Below are 15,518 nucleotides of genomic sequence, written 5' to 3'. Positions count from 1 at the left end.
TATTATTTTGATTGAGTTTTTTATTTTTAAATAACTTGTTATAATTATTTTTATAAAAAATACACTTGAATTATTTTTTTAAACTTTAAAATTAGTTATTAATAAATAATATACTTTCTAGCTATTTCATAATTACATAATTACATATATGTGTATAATTTAGAATAAATATGATAAAAAAACTTATAACAAAGAATTTAAAGTGAATAAAATTATATATCTTTCCATTATTTTTTTTATATATTATAATATTTTTTTATTCGGTGTAATAACAATAATAAAATTTATTAATAAGATGTTATTGCAAAGTTTTTAAAAAATACAATTTCTTTTACATTTTTATAAGAAAAAATTATGGTTAATTCAGGTTAAAACTTAATTAAAATCCAAATTAAAATAAAAATCATTTCAATAAAAATTATTCTCGAACCAGATCAAAACTGCCTTGGTCTAGTCCAGTTTCGATTCACTTCATCCTTCAACATTGAATCGCCATTTTCAGCCGGAAGCAGACCGTGCTGGTCTACCGACCCACGCGCACAGAATACGAGACACATGTTTATTATTATTATTATTGGTGGAACACATGTTTATTTTTTAATATTTATTTATTTTACCATTACGGCTTGCTAGCTAGTTGCTGCCCTGGATCTACTCCTCGGGAGGCAGGATGTGTAAATTAATGGAAGTGCTCGAGCGAGACAACGCGAGGATGGACATTCAACTACACAAAGTCCTCCGAATGAATGGCGGAGACGGACACAATAGCTACGCCAATAACTCCCCGCTTCAGGTCTGTCTGCGTTACTGAATTTTATATATCAAGTTCTTCACTGTTTCACAGCATCCATCAATATTTGATTTCTTTGTTTCTTTTGGTTTAACAGAACAAAGTGATTTTAAGGGTAAAACCCATTTTACAAGAAAGCATTGCGGATCTATACAGCAAGAATTTCCCAGACTGCATAACAATGGCGGACATGGGTTGCTCTTCAGGTCCCAACACTTTCCTCCCAATATGGCAGGTCATAGAGGCTCTTGATGAAACTTGCCGTAGATTGAATCGAAAGCCCCCCATATTGCAGGTGTTCTTGAATGATCTTCCAGAGAATGATTTCAACTTCATCTTCAAGACATTGCCTAGTTTCCATAAGAAACTTGAGGAAGAAAAAGGCAGCAACTTTGGGCCTTGTTTCATAGCTGCTATGCCTGGAAATTTTTATGAAAGGCTCTTTCCTCCGCATTCCCTTCACTTTGTTTACTCTTCCTACAGTCTCCAGTGGTGCTCTGAGGTTGGCTTTATTTTTATTTAATTTCCTTCTTATACATTGAAAATTCAAAAAAAGAAAGAGATTTGTTAAAATTTGAATCTTTACTTAGCAAAAACAATCACAAGAAGATGTCTCCTACCTGCCTGAGTGCAGGTACCAAAAATTCCAGTAAACAAAGGTAACATTTACCTGGCAAAGACAAGTCCTCCTAGCGTTCACAGGGCATACCTGAATCAATTTGAGAAAGACATGAAAGCATTTTTGAGTTGTCGCTCTGAAGAAATCATACAAGGAGGCCATATGTTTATCACAATTTATGGAAGAGATGACAATTATGATGATTCTTCCCACAAATACACGCCTAATATGTGGGAGTTACTGGGGATTACACTAAATGACATGGTCTCCGAGGTAATTAAATACAATTAACTATCTATGAATCACAGTATTACGACGCAAACATTCGCTTCCATTGTTAGTATAGATCAAGAGTTGAAAAGTGATCACCCCATGCATTATTTTATTTTATTTCATTTTTCAATATGCATGTGTAGGGTTTAATTGAAGAATCAAAACTGGACTCCTTCAACATTCCAGTCTATGGACCATCTGCTGAAGAATTGAAAAATTTGATTGAAGCACAAGGATCATTTACCATCAATAGACTTGAAACGTTCAAAGTAGGCTGGGTTGAAGCCATGGATAATCCTTACAAGGACTCAATGGATAAGTATAAGAGAGGCAAGCATATAGCAAGTCGAATAAGAGGTATCTCAGAGTCTCTTCTAGCATTTCATTTTGGATGTGAGTTTATTGATAATATATTTCAAAGGTTTTCCATAAAGATAGAAGAACAATTGGAATTAACAATGGATGGTGGTAACACCAATCATGTCGTTTCAATGACCAAGAAATGAATACTTATAAAGCTCATTAGTATTCCTTCGATTTCTTATTAACAATGTATGAATGTTAGCCTAATCAGGCTCTCTTAACTTGAATAAATTTTGGCATTTTTTTTTGTTTTTAAGATTCTTTCTCTTAAAAATTAAAAAAAAAAAAAAGACTTTGTCATGATACGAATATTATTCAATTGACAGTCCTCGTTTTTATTTATTTATTCATTGTCGAAGATAAGATCAACAATTTCATTGATGATAAAGTTTTACAAATATGGACCTCCAATTCAACAAACAAAGTTAATGAGGCCCAAAACCCAATCCAGTCACAGAATCCAAGTCCAGGAAAACACTAGGGATCAACAAAGGAAAACAGAACCATCTTTGTGCCGATGAGCATCAACACTGCACCGAAGCTAGACTACCAATTGGGAGGATAAGCTCTCTATCGTCCGCAGAGGAAGCTCAGTGTGAGCTAGTGAAACTTTCCAAAAAGGACCATCAAAACTCACACCCAATCGGCACCAACCGTCGATCATGGCTTCGAGAAGATAACACAGGCAAAACTCACCAGCCTCTTATTCTCTTATAGTCTTGGGGTCAGCCATCAAACAGATGAAGTCCTCTGCAGGAGAAGTGATTTTTCCCCGCCCGAAAAGGACATCGAGAGAGAAACGTGGCAAAAATATCAATCCATCTTTATTATATTATCCTGTGCAGGAGAAGTGATTCTCCCTAGGCACTTGCAACCACTTGCACTTGGTTTTTTGTTTTTAATATTAGGATTCGATACCAAATGTTTAAATATATTTTTATTCGTTAATTTTTTAATATTCTAAAATCTTATAATAATAATAATAATAACAATAATGCTGAAATATTATTTTTCAAATAAAATTATTTAAATTCATATACAAATATAATTCTCATTAATGTTTTTAAATTAATTATTAAAGATAATGGACATTATTAATATGTGCAGAATATTTTTTAAAAATAATAAAAAATAATTAGATTAATATATTTTTGGAGTTAAGGTAAAATGTATATTACTTGACACACACACACACATATATATATATATATATATTTTCAGGGGGTAAGGTAAAAAATAATACGATTAATATATTTTTGGAGTTAAGGTAAAATGTCCATGGCTTATATTCCAATTAATTATTGTTTAGTGAGTGTAAATATATTTTAATATTATGTTATAAACCTCCACTCTTTGTATTGAAAATTAAAAGAAGAAAATGTCTTTGATTATTTTTGAAAAAGGGAGATAATTAAAGAGTGTTCTAGAGCTTCACTCTTTGTATTGAAAATTAAAAGGAGGAAATGTCTTGAAAACAGTAAATAATAATTTTGTCTTTATGTTAAAATTAATATACACTTTTAATTTTTAAAATTAATGATTTATTATCTGTATTTTAACTCGATTAATCTAAAAGTTCCTTTCTTCAAATTTTTTTCATTTTTTAAGATAAATTATTTTTTTTATTTTTAAATTATGTTAAAATTAATTCATGTATCACTTAGTTTTTTAAAAAATTAATAATTTAATTTTATTAAAAAATTAATAATTTAATTTTACATTTTGATTCCATCGAATTAAAAAAAATGATATTTTCATATATGAACAGAGAGATTTTTAGTTTGATAAGTTAAAATACAAAAATTAAATTATTAATTTATATATATATATATTAAAAGTAAAAAAAAATTAATTTATCCAAATAAAAAGAAAATTAAATATATTAAATGGGCATAGACAATTGGTTAAGGAAGCCTATAAATAGAAAAATTATATAATAAAATTGATATATGTACAATAATTTTATTATAATTGTTGATTATAATGAGTCTCACGTGATTAATGATTATAATTAAATCGTTATATGTTATGTATTTAATAGTTTTATTAAATAAAAATTAAAAAAAATGAGCTTCAGTGGCAAACATATTGTGATGATAAAAAAATTATAAAGAAACCAAATCATCCTTTTTGTAACTTGTAGAAAATTTTTATTTAGAACTAATCGATTATAAACTTAAGATATAAATATGTAAATCTTATATATTTAATAAATAGATTTTACTGCTTACCTAAATATGATCTAAATTTAAAATATAAATATATAAATTTTATATATTTAACAAGAGTGTCTCTTCATACTTTTGTATATTAATCAATGATCAACAAGTCTAGCATGAAAAATCCATAATATCAATCCTGTCAATATATTTTTTCTACTAAAGTCCAAATACTGTGTTTTATTCAACCACGCACCATCTAATTATCTTACACCCCGATGCCCTATATACTTCAAGCTAAAGCTTTGAAAGGAGGAAAATTGAAAAAAGCCATAAATAAGAGTGATAGTGTTGACGAGAAAGGCAGCAGGCTGCAGGCTCAGGGCAGTCCTCCAAGTTGATCAGGTTCTCAGTTCTCACGCAAGGAAGCCAAGGAAGTTCCACAAGTTCTTCGCATAAATGGAGGAGATGGAGAAGTCAGCTACTATCAAAACTCATCATATCAGCTCTCTCGCTCTCTGAAACATGCCACATGAATTTGATCATAAATTTGTAGGTATTTTTATGTTTTTTTTTTTTCTTTTGCCATCAAGAAACTGATAATATTTTTTCATTTCTTTGATGCAGAAGAAAGGGATTTTGGCAGCCAAGTCTATATTAGAAGAAAACATAGCAGAGCTATTGCAAGCACGCGAGCTAGAATGTCTAAAATTGGTAGATATGTGATGCTCTTCAGGGCCTAATACACTACTGCCACTGTGGGAAATCATCGAAACAATCGACTCCACTTGCAGTAGATTGAATCGGAAATCACCCATTTTGCAGGTTTTCCTAAATGATCTTCCAGGGAATGATTTCAATTCCATTTTCAGGTCATTGATACCCAATTTTCATAAGAAACTTGAAAAAGAGAAGGGTAGCAAATTTGGACCCTGTTTCATAGCTGTAATGCCCGGAAGTTTCTATGGAAGGCTCTTTGCTCCACATTTCCTGCACTTTGCTCACTCTTCTTACTGCCTGCATTGGTTGTCTCAGGTTCAACTTTTGCACTCTATTAATTGATTCTTCTTACAAATAATTTAATCTCACAGGTTAATTAGATCAGAAACTTGAATGCTAATGTGTTCGGCATCTGAATCAGGTACCTGAAGGGCTCGCAACTGAATCCGGGATTCAACTGAACAAAGGTACTATTTGCCTGGACAAAACAAGCCCCCCCAAGTGTCCATAACGCATATATGAATCAATTCCGAAGGGATTTTACAACATTTTTAAGATTACGGTCAGAGGAGATGATTTCAGGAGGTCGAATGGTGCTCACCTCCGTCGCACAGAGTAATAACAAACGTTATTGCAAATATGGTATTGAAATTTGGCGGCTGATGGGTTTATGCCTGAAGGAGATGGTTGAAGTGGTTTATATGTTTTATGTATATATGTTGTATGTCCAATCACTTTTGGCCCAAAAAATGCTTTTCTTTTATTATAAAAAAAATGGTTCGGTACATCTCCTTTAAAATATTAAGTTGCATTTGCATTGTGTTCTTAGATTTGAAATTTAGATTTCAAATATTTGGTTTAAAATTTAGAATTTGAAATTTATAAATTTAAAATTCTTTTGTTTTTGTTTTGTTAATAAAAAAAATTTCCATTAAAATATCTAAAAATTATGATATAATGTAAAACTGATACATTTGATTGTAATCGGATGAATTTGAAATAACAGTAAATAATAATCGCACTTATTTTAAATCTTTAGTCTTTAAACTTATCATAAATATATATAAAATTTAGACGAAATTTAAATTTATTTCCATTTAGAATATCCAAACAGTATATTTAATTTAAATCTAAATCCACATAACTGATTATTGTGTAATGCTATTCTTCACGTCATCATGCATGGTGCCACCATTTTCAATTTAAAATGAAAAGGTCATTACAATATTAATTTTAATGGTTTCTGTCGCAAGGGATTTTGCGGTCGCCTGAACGAACCCTCACCGAAGTGAAAAAGAATGAGGAGTCGCCACCTTAGTTTTGAGGGAAACTAAAGAAAACCATTTGTGAAGACAAATTGCAATAAAACCACTTCAAAACAGAGATTCTAAGTTCGGGGTCCGTAAACGGGTGGGAAAGGTGTTAGGCACCACACCTCATCCCTTAATAAGGGTAAGTAGATTTAACTTTGCATTTTTATAAATTAGTTAGGAGGGCTTGAATGGAAATGTTAATCCTTTTTAACAAAAAGGAATATTTGATTTTTCACTAAATTCGGATTACCCAGATACATAAGTAAATGGACAACCTCAGTGAATTGACGTCGCATGTCATTTTTGGTTTTGGGATTATTTTGCGTACAGGTTAAAATTTGGCGTGAGAATCGGATAAGAACTCTCCTCCGATCTCTTTTAAATATTTATTAAAATTCTGAGTGGAGATCGGATAAGAACCCTCCTCCAATCTCTTTTGAAGTATTTAAAATTTAGGATTGAGAATCGGATAAGAACTCTCCTCCGATCTCTTTCAAGTATTTATTAAAATTTTAGCTCGAAGATCGGATAAGAACTCTCCTCCGATCTCCTTTTAAATGTTTATGGAAATTTCAGATCGAGAAACGGATAAGAACTCTCCTCCGATCTCTTTTGAATTAACAGGAGCCTGAAAGGGACTTTTCCGATCTCCCGAATTTTAATTTCAGCTACATGTCCTAAGAGCCTAAAGCTAAGGATTCTGGCATTCAAAGGTGCTGGGGATAAGGCTTCTTTTAACTAATTGATACCTTGTGATTAGACGGGGGATACTAGACTGAATTTACCGACCTCCCATGTGGTCACCTTACCAATACCTATTAATGCCTGATCTATTCTATTTAGTTATCCAAGGTTTGGTTTCATTTTGTCTTATGACGTCTTGCCTAATGACCTATTGGATTTTCCTAGTGATTCGGCTTCACCATTTCCCTGTCTTATTATTTAGACCTTTTATCATTATAAAAGGACTTTTAAGTTGCCGTTACCTACATTTTGTTTAATTACTTCTACGCTATTCGGGATCAGAACTCCTGTGCTAAGAAGTAATGAAGATTAATCAAAGAATAGACTGATTAACAAAGAAGTAAACTCGAGAATGACCGTCTCCGTGTTTAAAATATAGTATAAACTTGGTGAAAATTACAAACAGAAAAAGAATAAATGAAATACGTGAATAAAGAAGAACATTTGATAAAATAACGATATAGCACTCACCTGTAGGGAGTCGAATCTACTAAACTAACCATGGAATCACAGAATGTAACAGGACTGCAAGTTGATAGCTGGAGGACTAAGGTTCGCCTCGAAATGAAGGATTATTTGTTAAAATGTAAACAGGTCAAAATAACCAAGCTTGAATGAAGTTGAGCTTGGACAATATGAATTGGAAATAGAAGATAACAAAGACAAAAGGTGAGAGTGTCACAGGATAATGAACAGACTGAAAATGAAGAATTTCAGTATTCAAAAATCCCTTTGCAAGAAAACACTTCAGAAAACTGGTTTCCAAAGTTTTTCTTATGAAAGCTACAATAGCAGAGTAACGAACTGAATTAAGTTTCAGAGTTCTTCCACTATGGTCACTGCCTTTTTTCTATTTTTCCTCTCTTGAACAGTTTTTCATGCAGGTATTTATAGGGACCGGGTGTTCCCCTTGAAGGGTCAGGATCTATCTTAAGGGAGATGGAGGGTCAAGATTTCAAGGGACATAATCCTAAGCTCAAGAATTAAAGAGAATCAGAACAGACGGCCGAGATCCACTTCAGAATATTTGTCTTCTTCCTCCTCTAATCTGACGGCCCCAAATTCTCTTGTCCGGGGCGATCCAAGGGCTAGGAGTGAAAGACGCTGGTTTTGTCGTCTTCTTCTTTGATCTAAGGGCTCTGGGCTCGTCCTTACAAGTTGGATCAACGGTGGAGATTAGGATGTACAGCGCTGTCCTGATGTACGCATGTCAGAAATGTGGGCGATTCTGGGGCGTGCGGTTGAGATTTTACCTGGCAATGCTTTAACTACCTCGGCTCTGATTATGGTGACGGCAGTAGGCGCCCTTTTGTTTTCTGCTCTCTCTTCCTTTCCGATCTTCTTAACATGGTCCTTCTCCGATCTTTCATACCGATCCCCTCTTCCGATCTCTATTATTCCAATACTTCCCTTAACTGTGCCCATGGTCAAAGCATTAATTCCCTTGATTCCCAAGCGTCCGCCGTTTTACGCTAGCAATAAATGCTTGATTTCCCCTATATATACCTCCGACCCAAAAACTTTCTCCATCCGATTTTCCTCTTTTCTTCTTTACTTTCCTATTCTAGTTATTCCGCAATGATCGTTCAGCTTGTTCCGCAGGATTGTGGTTTTTGATCTGTTTTGATGGACCTTTTTATTCCCCGATTGAAAACTCATGACCTTGGTGATCGAATAATCGTGATGACCTTATCTGATGATGGTGAGAGAACCGAATCAATTAACCGACTGGATTGCGAACCTCGATTGTGCGATCTCGAAGTCGTTCAATCGCATAATCGGCGAACCGATTTTGGCCGAGCAAATTGGCGATGTTCCGCCGACCCTGACGGTTGCTCTTCCAAGTTTATTCGGTTTCTCACCACATTGGGTGTTCCGACACGCTTTCCTCCACATTGGGTGTTAAATGCTTTGCCTCGTTAGTCGGTGACACCCCTTTGGATCAGTCACAATGTGACATTCCGGTCCCTAGAGATCGCCCAAATGATGTATTTTGTTTTCAATGTAATCCAATCTCTAGAGATCACAGAAATGATGTAATCCAATTTTAGTGTAATCCGATCCCTAGAGATCGCCCAAATGATGTAATCCGATCTTTTGAAAATAAAGACTTTATTTTGTCGATTATCATCTTATTATTATTGCATTGATTATTTTCCGATCTCTAATGTGATTATCCGATCTAGTTCTTTACCTGAATGACACTTATCCGATCCGTAATTCGAAACACCTGGATCTGCCGCTCTATAATTAACCGATCTTGGGAATATGTGTGAGACGTGTTAGAACAGCTGGCGAATCCTGTTAACCGATGCGCCGCCTAGGACAGAGTGAGCATTAAATGCTCGAATGAGTATAAATAGAGGAGGGGCCAGCCATTCGCTCTCTTATGTCATTTTCAGTCTCCCGCGAACAACCCCGAAATCCTCCCATTTTCTCAAGTTCCTCCGACACCGATCAGACTCCGGTAAGGGCTTTGATCTTTCTTTTAGTTTAAAATCTTTATTTCCTTTGAAAATGAGCGGTGCCGAAGGTCAGAGAGCGACGAGCCCTCCTTCCATTCAGTTCTCGTGGTCGTCTGATGAAGTAGAGGTGGTCGGGCCAAACGCACGACCAGAACCTCCTAGGGTCTCCGTTCCAGCCCGGGGGCGGACCGCACCATCGAGGCTTGTACCTTCTTCAGGGAGGGAGAATCTTCCTGTGGACGAGCTGCCATCAATCTTGCAAGAAACCGATCTGCAATCGTTCAGCCAGGAGTACAATATTCATCCTGATTCGTACGAACTTATCCAGTGTCACGACGATCACCGAACCGATCACTTCTTTGAAGAGAACGACATGGTTATGGTATACGAGGAACAGTTAAAGGGCGGTCTTCGGTTCCCTCTGGACGACTTCTTCAAAGAGGTCCTAAAATATCACCGAGTGTGCATTGCCCAAGTTCACCCTAACTCGTGGCGGATCTTAGTAGCCTTCCGAGGCTTGTGCCGAGCTAAGGGAATCAGTCCTACGGCTAAGGTGTTCGCCGAACTGCACAGGCTAACTCTCCGAAAGGATGACGAGCACTGGTTCATTCAGGCGAAGCCTCATTGTGGGCTCTTTACCGATCTGCCCTCCTCCCTTAAGAATTGGAAGAACCGCTTCTTCATTCTGAGGAGCAAAAATCCGAACTGCTTTGAGGACTTCCCCTCGTAGCTGGTGGCACCAGGGGCCCTTGATTCCGAAGCGTATTACCCTGAACAAGGAGGAAGGCCTAATAGTGATGGAACTGAAGAATCAGGCGGCCACTCAAAAGTTCTCCTGTTTAGATGCGGTGACTGCCGAGCTGCATCATTGGACTATACAGCCGATCACCGGCCAAGATCGCGAGCTTCTGCTCTCTGACCTCGGCATCGGTACTTTCTACATCTCAGGACCTTAGCGATCTCACTGACCTCTTCTTTGTGCAGGTATGGCGGGTGGTGAGGGTTCCAAGAAGTGGAAGAAAGAAAGAGAGATTTCCAGGAAGATAAAAGAGATGAAGCGTTCGGAACTGCTTCAAACACCCGGCCATGAACCTGGGGAGATACAAAGAGGCCTGCCTCGACCTTCGGGACCGCCGATCGCAGAAGCTGTCCGATCTCCTCCTCGGCGAGAAGAGCCGCCTCCACTTCCTCCAGTTGCTCCAAGCACAGAAGGGGGTCCTTCTCAACCTTCTGCGAGGCCCCCTCCTCGTGGTGCTCAAGTGCTGATCGCTTCCCTGGAGAAGAACCGGACTGTTCGGGAGAACCCAGGTTTTGCCAAAGTCTTGGGGTCTTCCATCTGCCTTCGGGAGGATCGGGACCGACTGTCTCCAGACAATCTCGACGACATCCTGACCCGATCCATGAGTCTGAATGTAGAGTGCCTGGTGAACCAGCACATAATCCGAGAAAAGGCTCACCGCCTGGGTAAGGAGGTCGAGAAGAAGAGTCAAGAAGTGGCATCCCTCCGATCCCAACTCTCATCCGCTCAGGATTACATATCTCAAATTAAGGGGCGTATGAAGTACTATGAGGATAAGCTGGCCGAACAGGCTCATGTTCTGGCTGAAAGGGATCATGCTCTTGGAGAAGTCCAGGCGCTCCGGGCCAATGAAGCTGCTCGAGTCGCTCACCTTACTGAGGAGCTTAAGGCAAAAGATGAAGAGATGGTGACAGGGATAGCCGGTGCTTATGTGAATGCTCACAAGGATCTCTTGGCCGAGCTCCAGAAGCGTTACCCAGAGGAGGACTTCTCTTGGATGGCCGACCTGGCTCCCGGAGGCGAGGGTGAGGATACTGAGGAGGAGGCTGAGGGTGAGAGAGAAGACGGACAAAATGTAGATCAGGCTGGGGGTGATCCTCCAGCTGAATAACTTGTACAAATTTTGAAATGAAATGAAATGGAATGCCTCTTTTGTTCGATGAATGGTTGTGATCGGAAAATTTCTAAATTATTAAACACTTGATTTTTTGAGTATCTTGAAAGAACTGAAAGTGATTATCAACCTAAGTGTGAGAGATCGGAAGACACAATGAGCATAAGATCGGTAGAGAACCAATGCTAAACGGAACTTGATTAAAATTAGAAATTTGGCTTGAACATTTAAGATCGGAATCATCCTTAAACCGGAACGGAACCTTTGATTATTCTTAAACTTTTGAAAGGGAGATCGGCAATAAAACTGGTAAGAAAAGATCTAGTGTCAGTTCATTTCTTTTGTCAACAAAGATCAGGAATATACTTGACTGGTCCGGAGATTCGACAATGGGTTTGAGAGATCGGTGAGTGATTTAATAGTCAAAGGGATACTTGGTATTGGGGATCTGTTTCAAAGTTTATTGATTCTGGGGATCGATTTCAAGGTTTATTGATTCTGAGGATCGGCCAAAATATGGTGTCGACAGCTTCCCTTAATTTTGAATCTTGACCCAAGTTTTTCTTTTTGCCAAGAACTATGCGCTATTATCGACTTTGCAGGACTCGTCTGCTCTTTTATGTTAAAAGAGCGATGGTTAAAAATTATAAAGGGCGATGATTCTCGATGGCCAGTGATACTTTCTCTCTGGACAAGAACCTCCAACCTCTAACAGACTTTATCATAATCATCAATCATGGTGAATTTATACCATCAAGCCAATAATTTATAGGGGGAGATTTTTTGGTCCCAATGTCGGATTTGAAGAATATCTCCAAAGCAATTTAGGGCAGTATGGGTTCTTCTGTTACAATTAATGAATGATCTTTTTGAGAAAAAAAAAAGAAACTATATGGTTGACATTAAACAGCAAAAAAATAATTGATGCGGAAATAGAATGCTTAAGGAATCAAAACAGTAAAAGGGACACAACACAGAGAAGTGTATAGATTAGAGAAGCATGGAGGCAGAGAAAGCCAATATTACTAATATTCAATTATATAAAATCTTACACATAAATGCAGGAGAAGGAGAAAATAGCTATGCCACTAACTGCTTATTTCAGGTCTCTCTCTCTCTACTTCTATGAATTACGGAAACTTCAATTTTTTTATTTTTTAAAATAAAATCCTTCCTTTAACAGAGGAGGTGATGTTAAGGGTAAAGCCAATATTACAAGAGAGTATTATGAAGCTATACAGCAAGAGCTTTCTAGAGCGCATAACAATGGCAGACATGGGTTGCTCTTCAGGATCCAACACATTTCTCCCTATATGGGAGGTCATAGAGGCCATTGATGAAACCTGCTATGGGTTGAATTGGAATCCTCCAATGTTGCAAGTGTTCTTGACTGATCTTGCAGTCTCAAAATAGTTCAAAAGAGAGGTGAATTGAACTAATAATTTTTAGATATTCAACGAGGTGTTTCTAGGTGCTACAGGTCAAATCGGATTCAAGAACAATTAATATCTCTGTGTTTAAGTAAGATTACAAGAATAAATATTAAAATATCAAAGATTAGTGGGAATAATTGAAAATAGGTGGTTAAGCAGAACATAGAACATAGATCCATTAAGCTAAAAAGTAATGAAATTAAACAAAATTGGAAACAACATAAATAAAAAGATTTTCATCAAACTTATCAAACGTAATCAACATAAGAATTAATGAATTATTATCTTAGTTTAACACCATCTATAATTTATTTATAATATATATAAATATATGAAGGAAAATATTAGGATAAACGAAAATGCCCCCATAAATTATAGATAATTGATGCATACATTTTGCATAGTCATTTAGGTCTAATTTCATAACCATTTTATTTGATTATTAGTCATTTTTAGCTAATTTCATTAGTTAATTAGTTAGTTTTTCATAATTGTCGATTTTGGATTAATTTATAATTTTTACTTTGTTTTGTAGGAAAAATGGTGTTTTTGAAGGACTGAAGAGAAATTTGGCCACTGATGAGTGACTTCTACAGCCAAAGATGTCAAAAACAAGTTTTCAAGCTGAAATATGCATTGACCAAATTGTGCATAACTTGCCGCATAAGCTATGCAGATCTGCATAAGGAGAAACATCACTGTTCCAGAACCAACCGAAATGTGCATAAGGAAACTGCATAGCTTATGCACATTCTCGCCTCTCTTATGCACCTTCACGGAATTGTGCATAGCCTATGCACCAAGTCATGCAGTTTCGCATAAGTGAACCAGAATCAGCCGAAAACTGCATAAGGGACTGCATAACTTATGCAGTCCACTTATGCAGTCCCATAAAGAGTTCATTAATGAGCTGGCAGAAGATTCCCTCAGATAATTCCTCCTAGAACATACCATTTTAGGGCTCCATGTCAGAAAAATGCTATAAATAGTCTCATTTTCCCATTTTAGAAAAAAAAAAGGAGCAGAAAAGGAAAGGAGAAGAGAGGCAGAATTTGAAGAGTCACTTTCACCTTCCACACCATTTTCAACCAAGATTTGCAGATTTCTTTCTTTCCTTACATTTTTCTACATTTCTAGTGTTTAATTTCTTATTCCTTAGCTTAGATTAAAGCTTTATTTCCATTTAAACTCATTATATCTTGTAAGCATTATGGATAGTGAGTAGTTTTACTTTTGATTCTGGAGTAAGGGTTGTAATATTTGAGATATTTTGTGGATTTTGATTGGGTAATCCATATTTTGTGGTCTTAATGAGTTTTATTCATTTCTTGTGTGCTTAATGACATGCTTAGTGTAGGATCCCATTAAGTGATGTTCTTAATCCATGGTTGAAGCACCGAAAGGAGAAGGCCCTGTGATAGATAATCAAGAAATTGGACTTAATTAACTTAGACCTAGAAATAGGCTAAGGATTAAGAGGATTCACAGATTAATTAAAGAACTTAATGGGTCTTAATTAACTCTAAGTCCACGAAAGTAGGATTAGATTGATTAAGGCACTCTTTGTCTCACTCGAAAGGGAATTCAAAGGATTTAAGAATTAATCTCCTTAAAACCCATAAGTTTCATAAGATTGGATAACCAATTTAAAATCCCAAAATAGCTCGAATATGAAATCCCGAACTCCGGAATCACCTTTTTACCATTGCTAATTTTCAATTGAATTTAATTGCTTGCCATTTTAAAATCTTGCCATATTTCAACTTGCTTCTTTCAATTTGATGCAATTTTAGTTTAATTAACACATTGTTGGATAGATTATTAATTTTGATCATATAGATTTCATACTCAAATACCCATCAATTTGTTACCTTAATTTCAAGAATAGTTCAATTTAGTCAACTTTTTATATCAAAAATTCAATCATTAACACAACTCCTCGTGGGAACGATATCTTTACTGTATTACTTGTACGACCCGTGCACTTGCGGTTGGGCCACATCAAGTTTTTGGCGCCGTTGCCGGGGAGTTGTTTGTTTAAGATTGAATTCTTGATTATTTTAGTTTTATTTTCTTTGTTATCTTTTCATTTTGTGTTTGTTTGTTCTTTTTCAGGTACTTTTAATCTTTTATGAGAAGAGCTAGAAGCTCAAGTGACACATCCTTATTGTTCAATCCTGAAATTGAGAAATTTTGTAAAGCCAACAAGAAAGAAACCAGAAAAAGGAAAGAAGCTTTGAGAGAAACCGAAATTGAAGCAGACATGGCTGATGAAAGAATTAGAATTGGTGTTGGTAATGCTGGAAATGGTCAAAACAATGAAAATGAAGCCCAAGGAGAAGAAGTTGTTAATGCAAACGTGCCTAGGGGAAGTATGATGGATCATGCTTTTCCACGTTTTGATGACTTGAGAGAGAGTATAGCAAGACCAAGAATTGATGCAAATAGTTACAAGATGGATTTTGGAGTCCTTCAAATGATTCAGAATTCTCAATTTGGAGGGCATCCTTCTGAAAATCCACATACTCATCTAAAGAAGTTTGCTATGATTTGTGACATGCAAAAACAACTGAGGTGTCGGATGATGCAGCAAGATTGAAGCTATTCCGTTCTCTTTGAAAGATAGAGCATTGGATTGGCTTGACTCTTTACCTCACAACTCCATTACAAATTGGGAGCAACTCATCGATGCATTTCTTGCACAATATTTTCCACTGGAAAAACTC

The 15,518-nt window shown here is 36.2% G+C and overlaps 1 protein-coding gene and 1 pseudogene across 1 annotated transcript; both read left to right on the top strand.

Annotated features, from left to right (window-relative positions):
- Positions 1-437: 437 nt before the first annotated feature.
- Positions 438-2,219, top strand: LOC110664662 (S-adenosyl-L-methionine:benzoic acid/salicylic acid carboxyl methyltransferase 3-like). The gene is made up of 4 exons (XM_058128711.1): positions 438-793; positions 888-1,292; positions 1,425-1,682; positions 1,826-2,219. The coding sequence occupies exons 1-4, from the start codon at positions 671-673 to the stop codon at positions 2,186-2,188; spliced, it is 1,149 nt and encodes a 382-aa protein (XP_057984694.1). The 5' UTR covers positions 438-670; the 3' UTR covers positions 2,189-2,219.
- A 2,263-nt stretch (positions 2,220-4,482) lies between these two features.
- On the top strand, positions 4,483-5,759 carry LOC110664660 (probable caffeine synthase MTL2; annotated as a pseudogene).
- The last annotated feature ends 9,759 nt before the right edge of the window (positions 5,760-15,518 follow it).

This window comes from Hevea brasiliensis, chromosome 10 (assembly GCF_030052815.1).
Source record: "Hevea brasiliensis isolate MT/VB/25A 57/8 chromosome 10, ASM3005281v1, whole genome shotgun sequence".
NCBI classification, from domain to species: domain Eukaryota; kingdom Viridiplantae; phylum Streptophyta; class Magnoliopsida; order Malpighiales; family Euphorbiaceae; genus Hevea; species Hevea brasiliensis.
Note: the sequence above shows the minus strand (reverse complement) of the source record. Positions and strands in the feature narration are given on the sequence as shown.

Coding starts and splice junctions, on each gene's coding strand:
- LOC110664662 (XM_058128711.1), top strand. CDS start 671: ATGTGTAAATTAATGGAAGTGCTCGAGCGAGACAACGCGAGGATGGAC. Junction 794..887: donor CCAATAACTCCCCGCTTCAG/GTCTGTCTGCGT, acceptor TTGGTTTAACAG/AACAAAGTGATTTTAAGGGT. Junction 1,293..1,424: donor GTCTCCAGTGGTGCTCTGAG/GTTGGCTTTATT, acceptor GCCTGAGTGCAG/GTACCAAAAATTCCAGTAAA.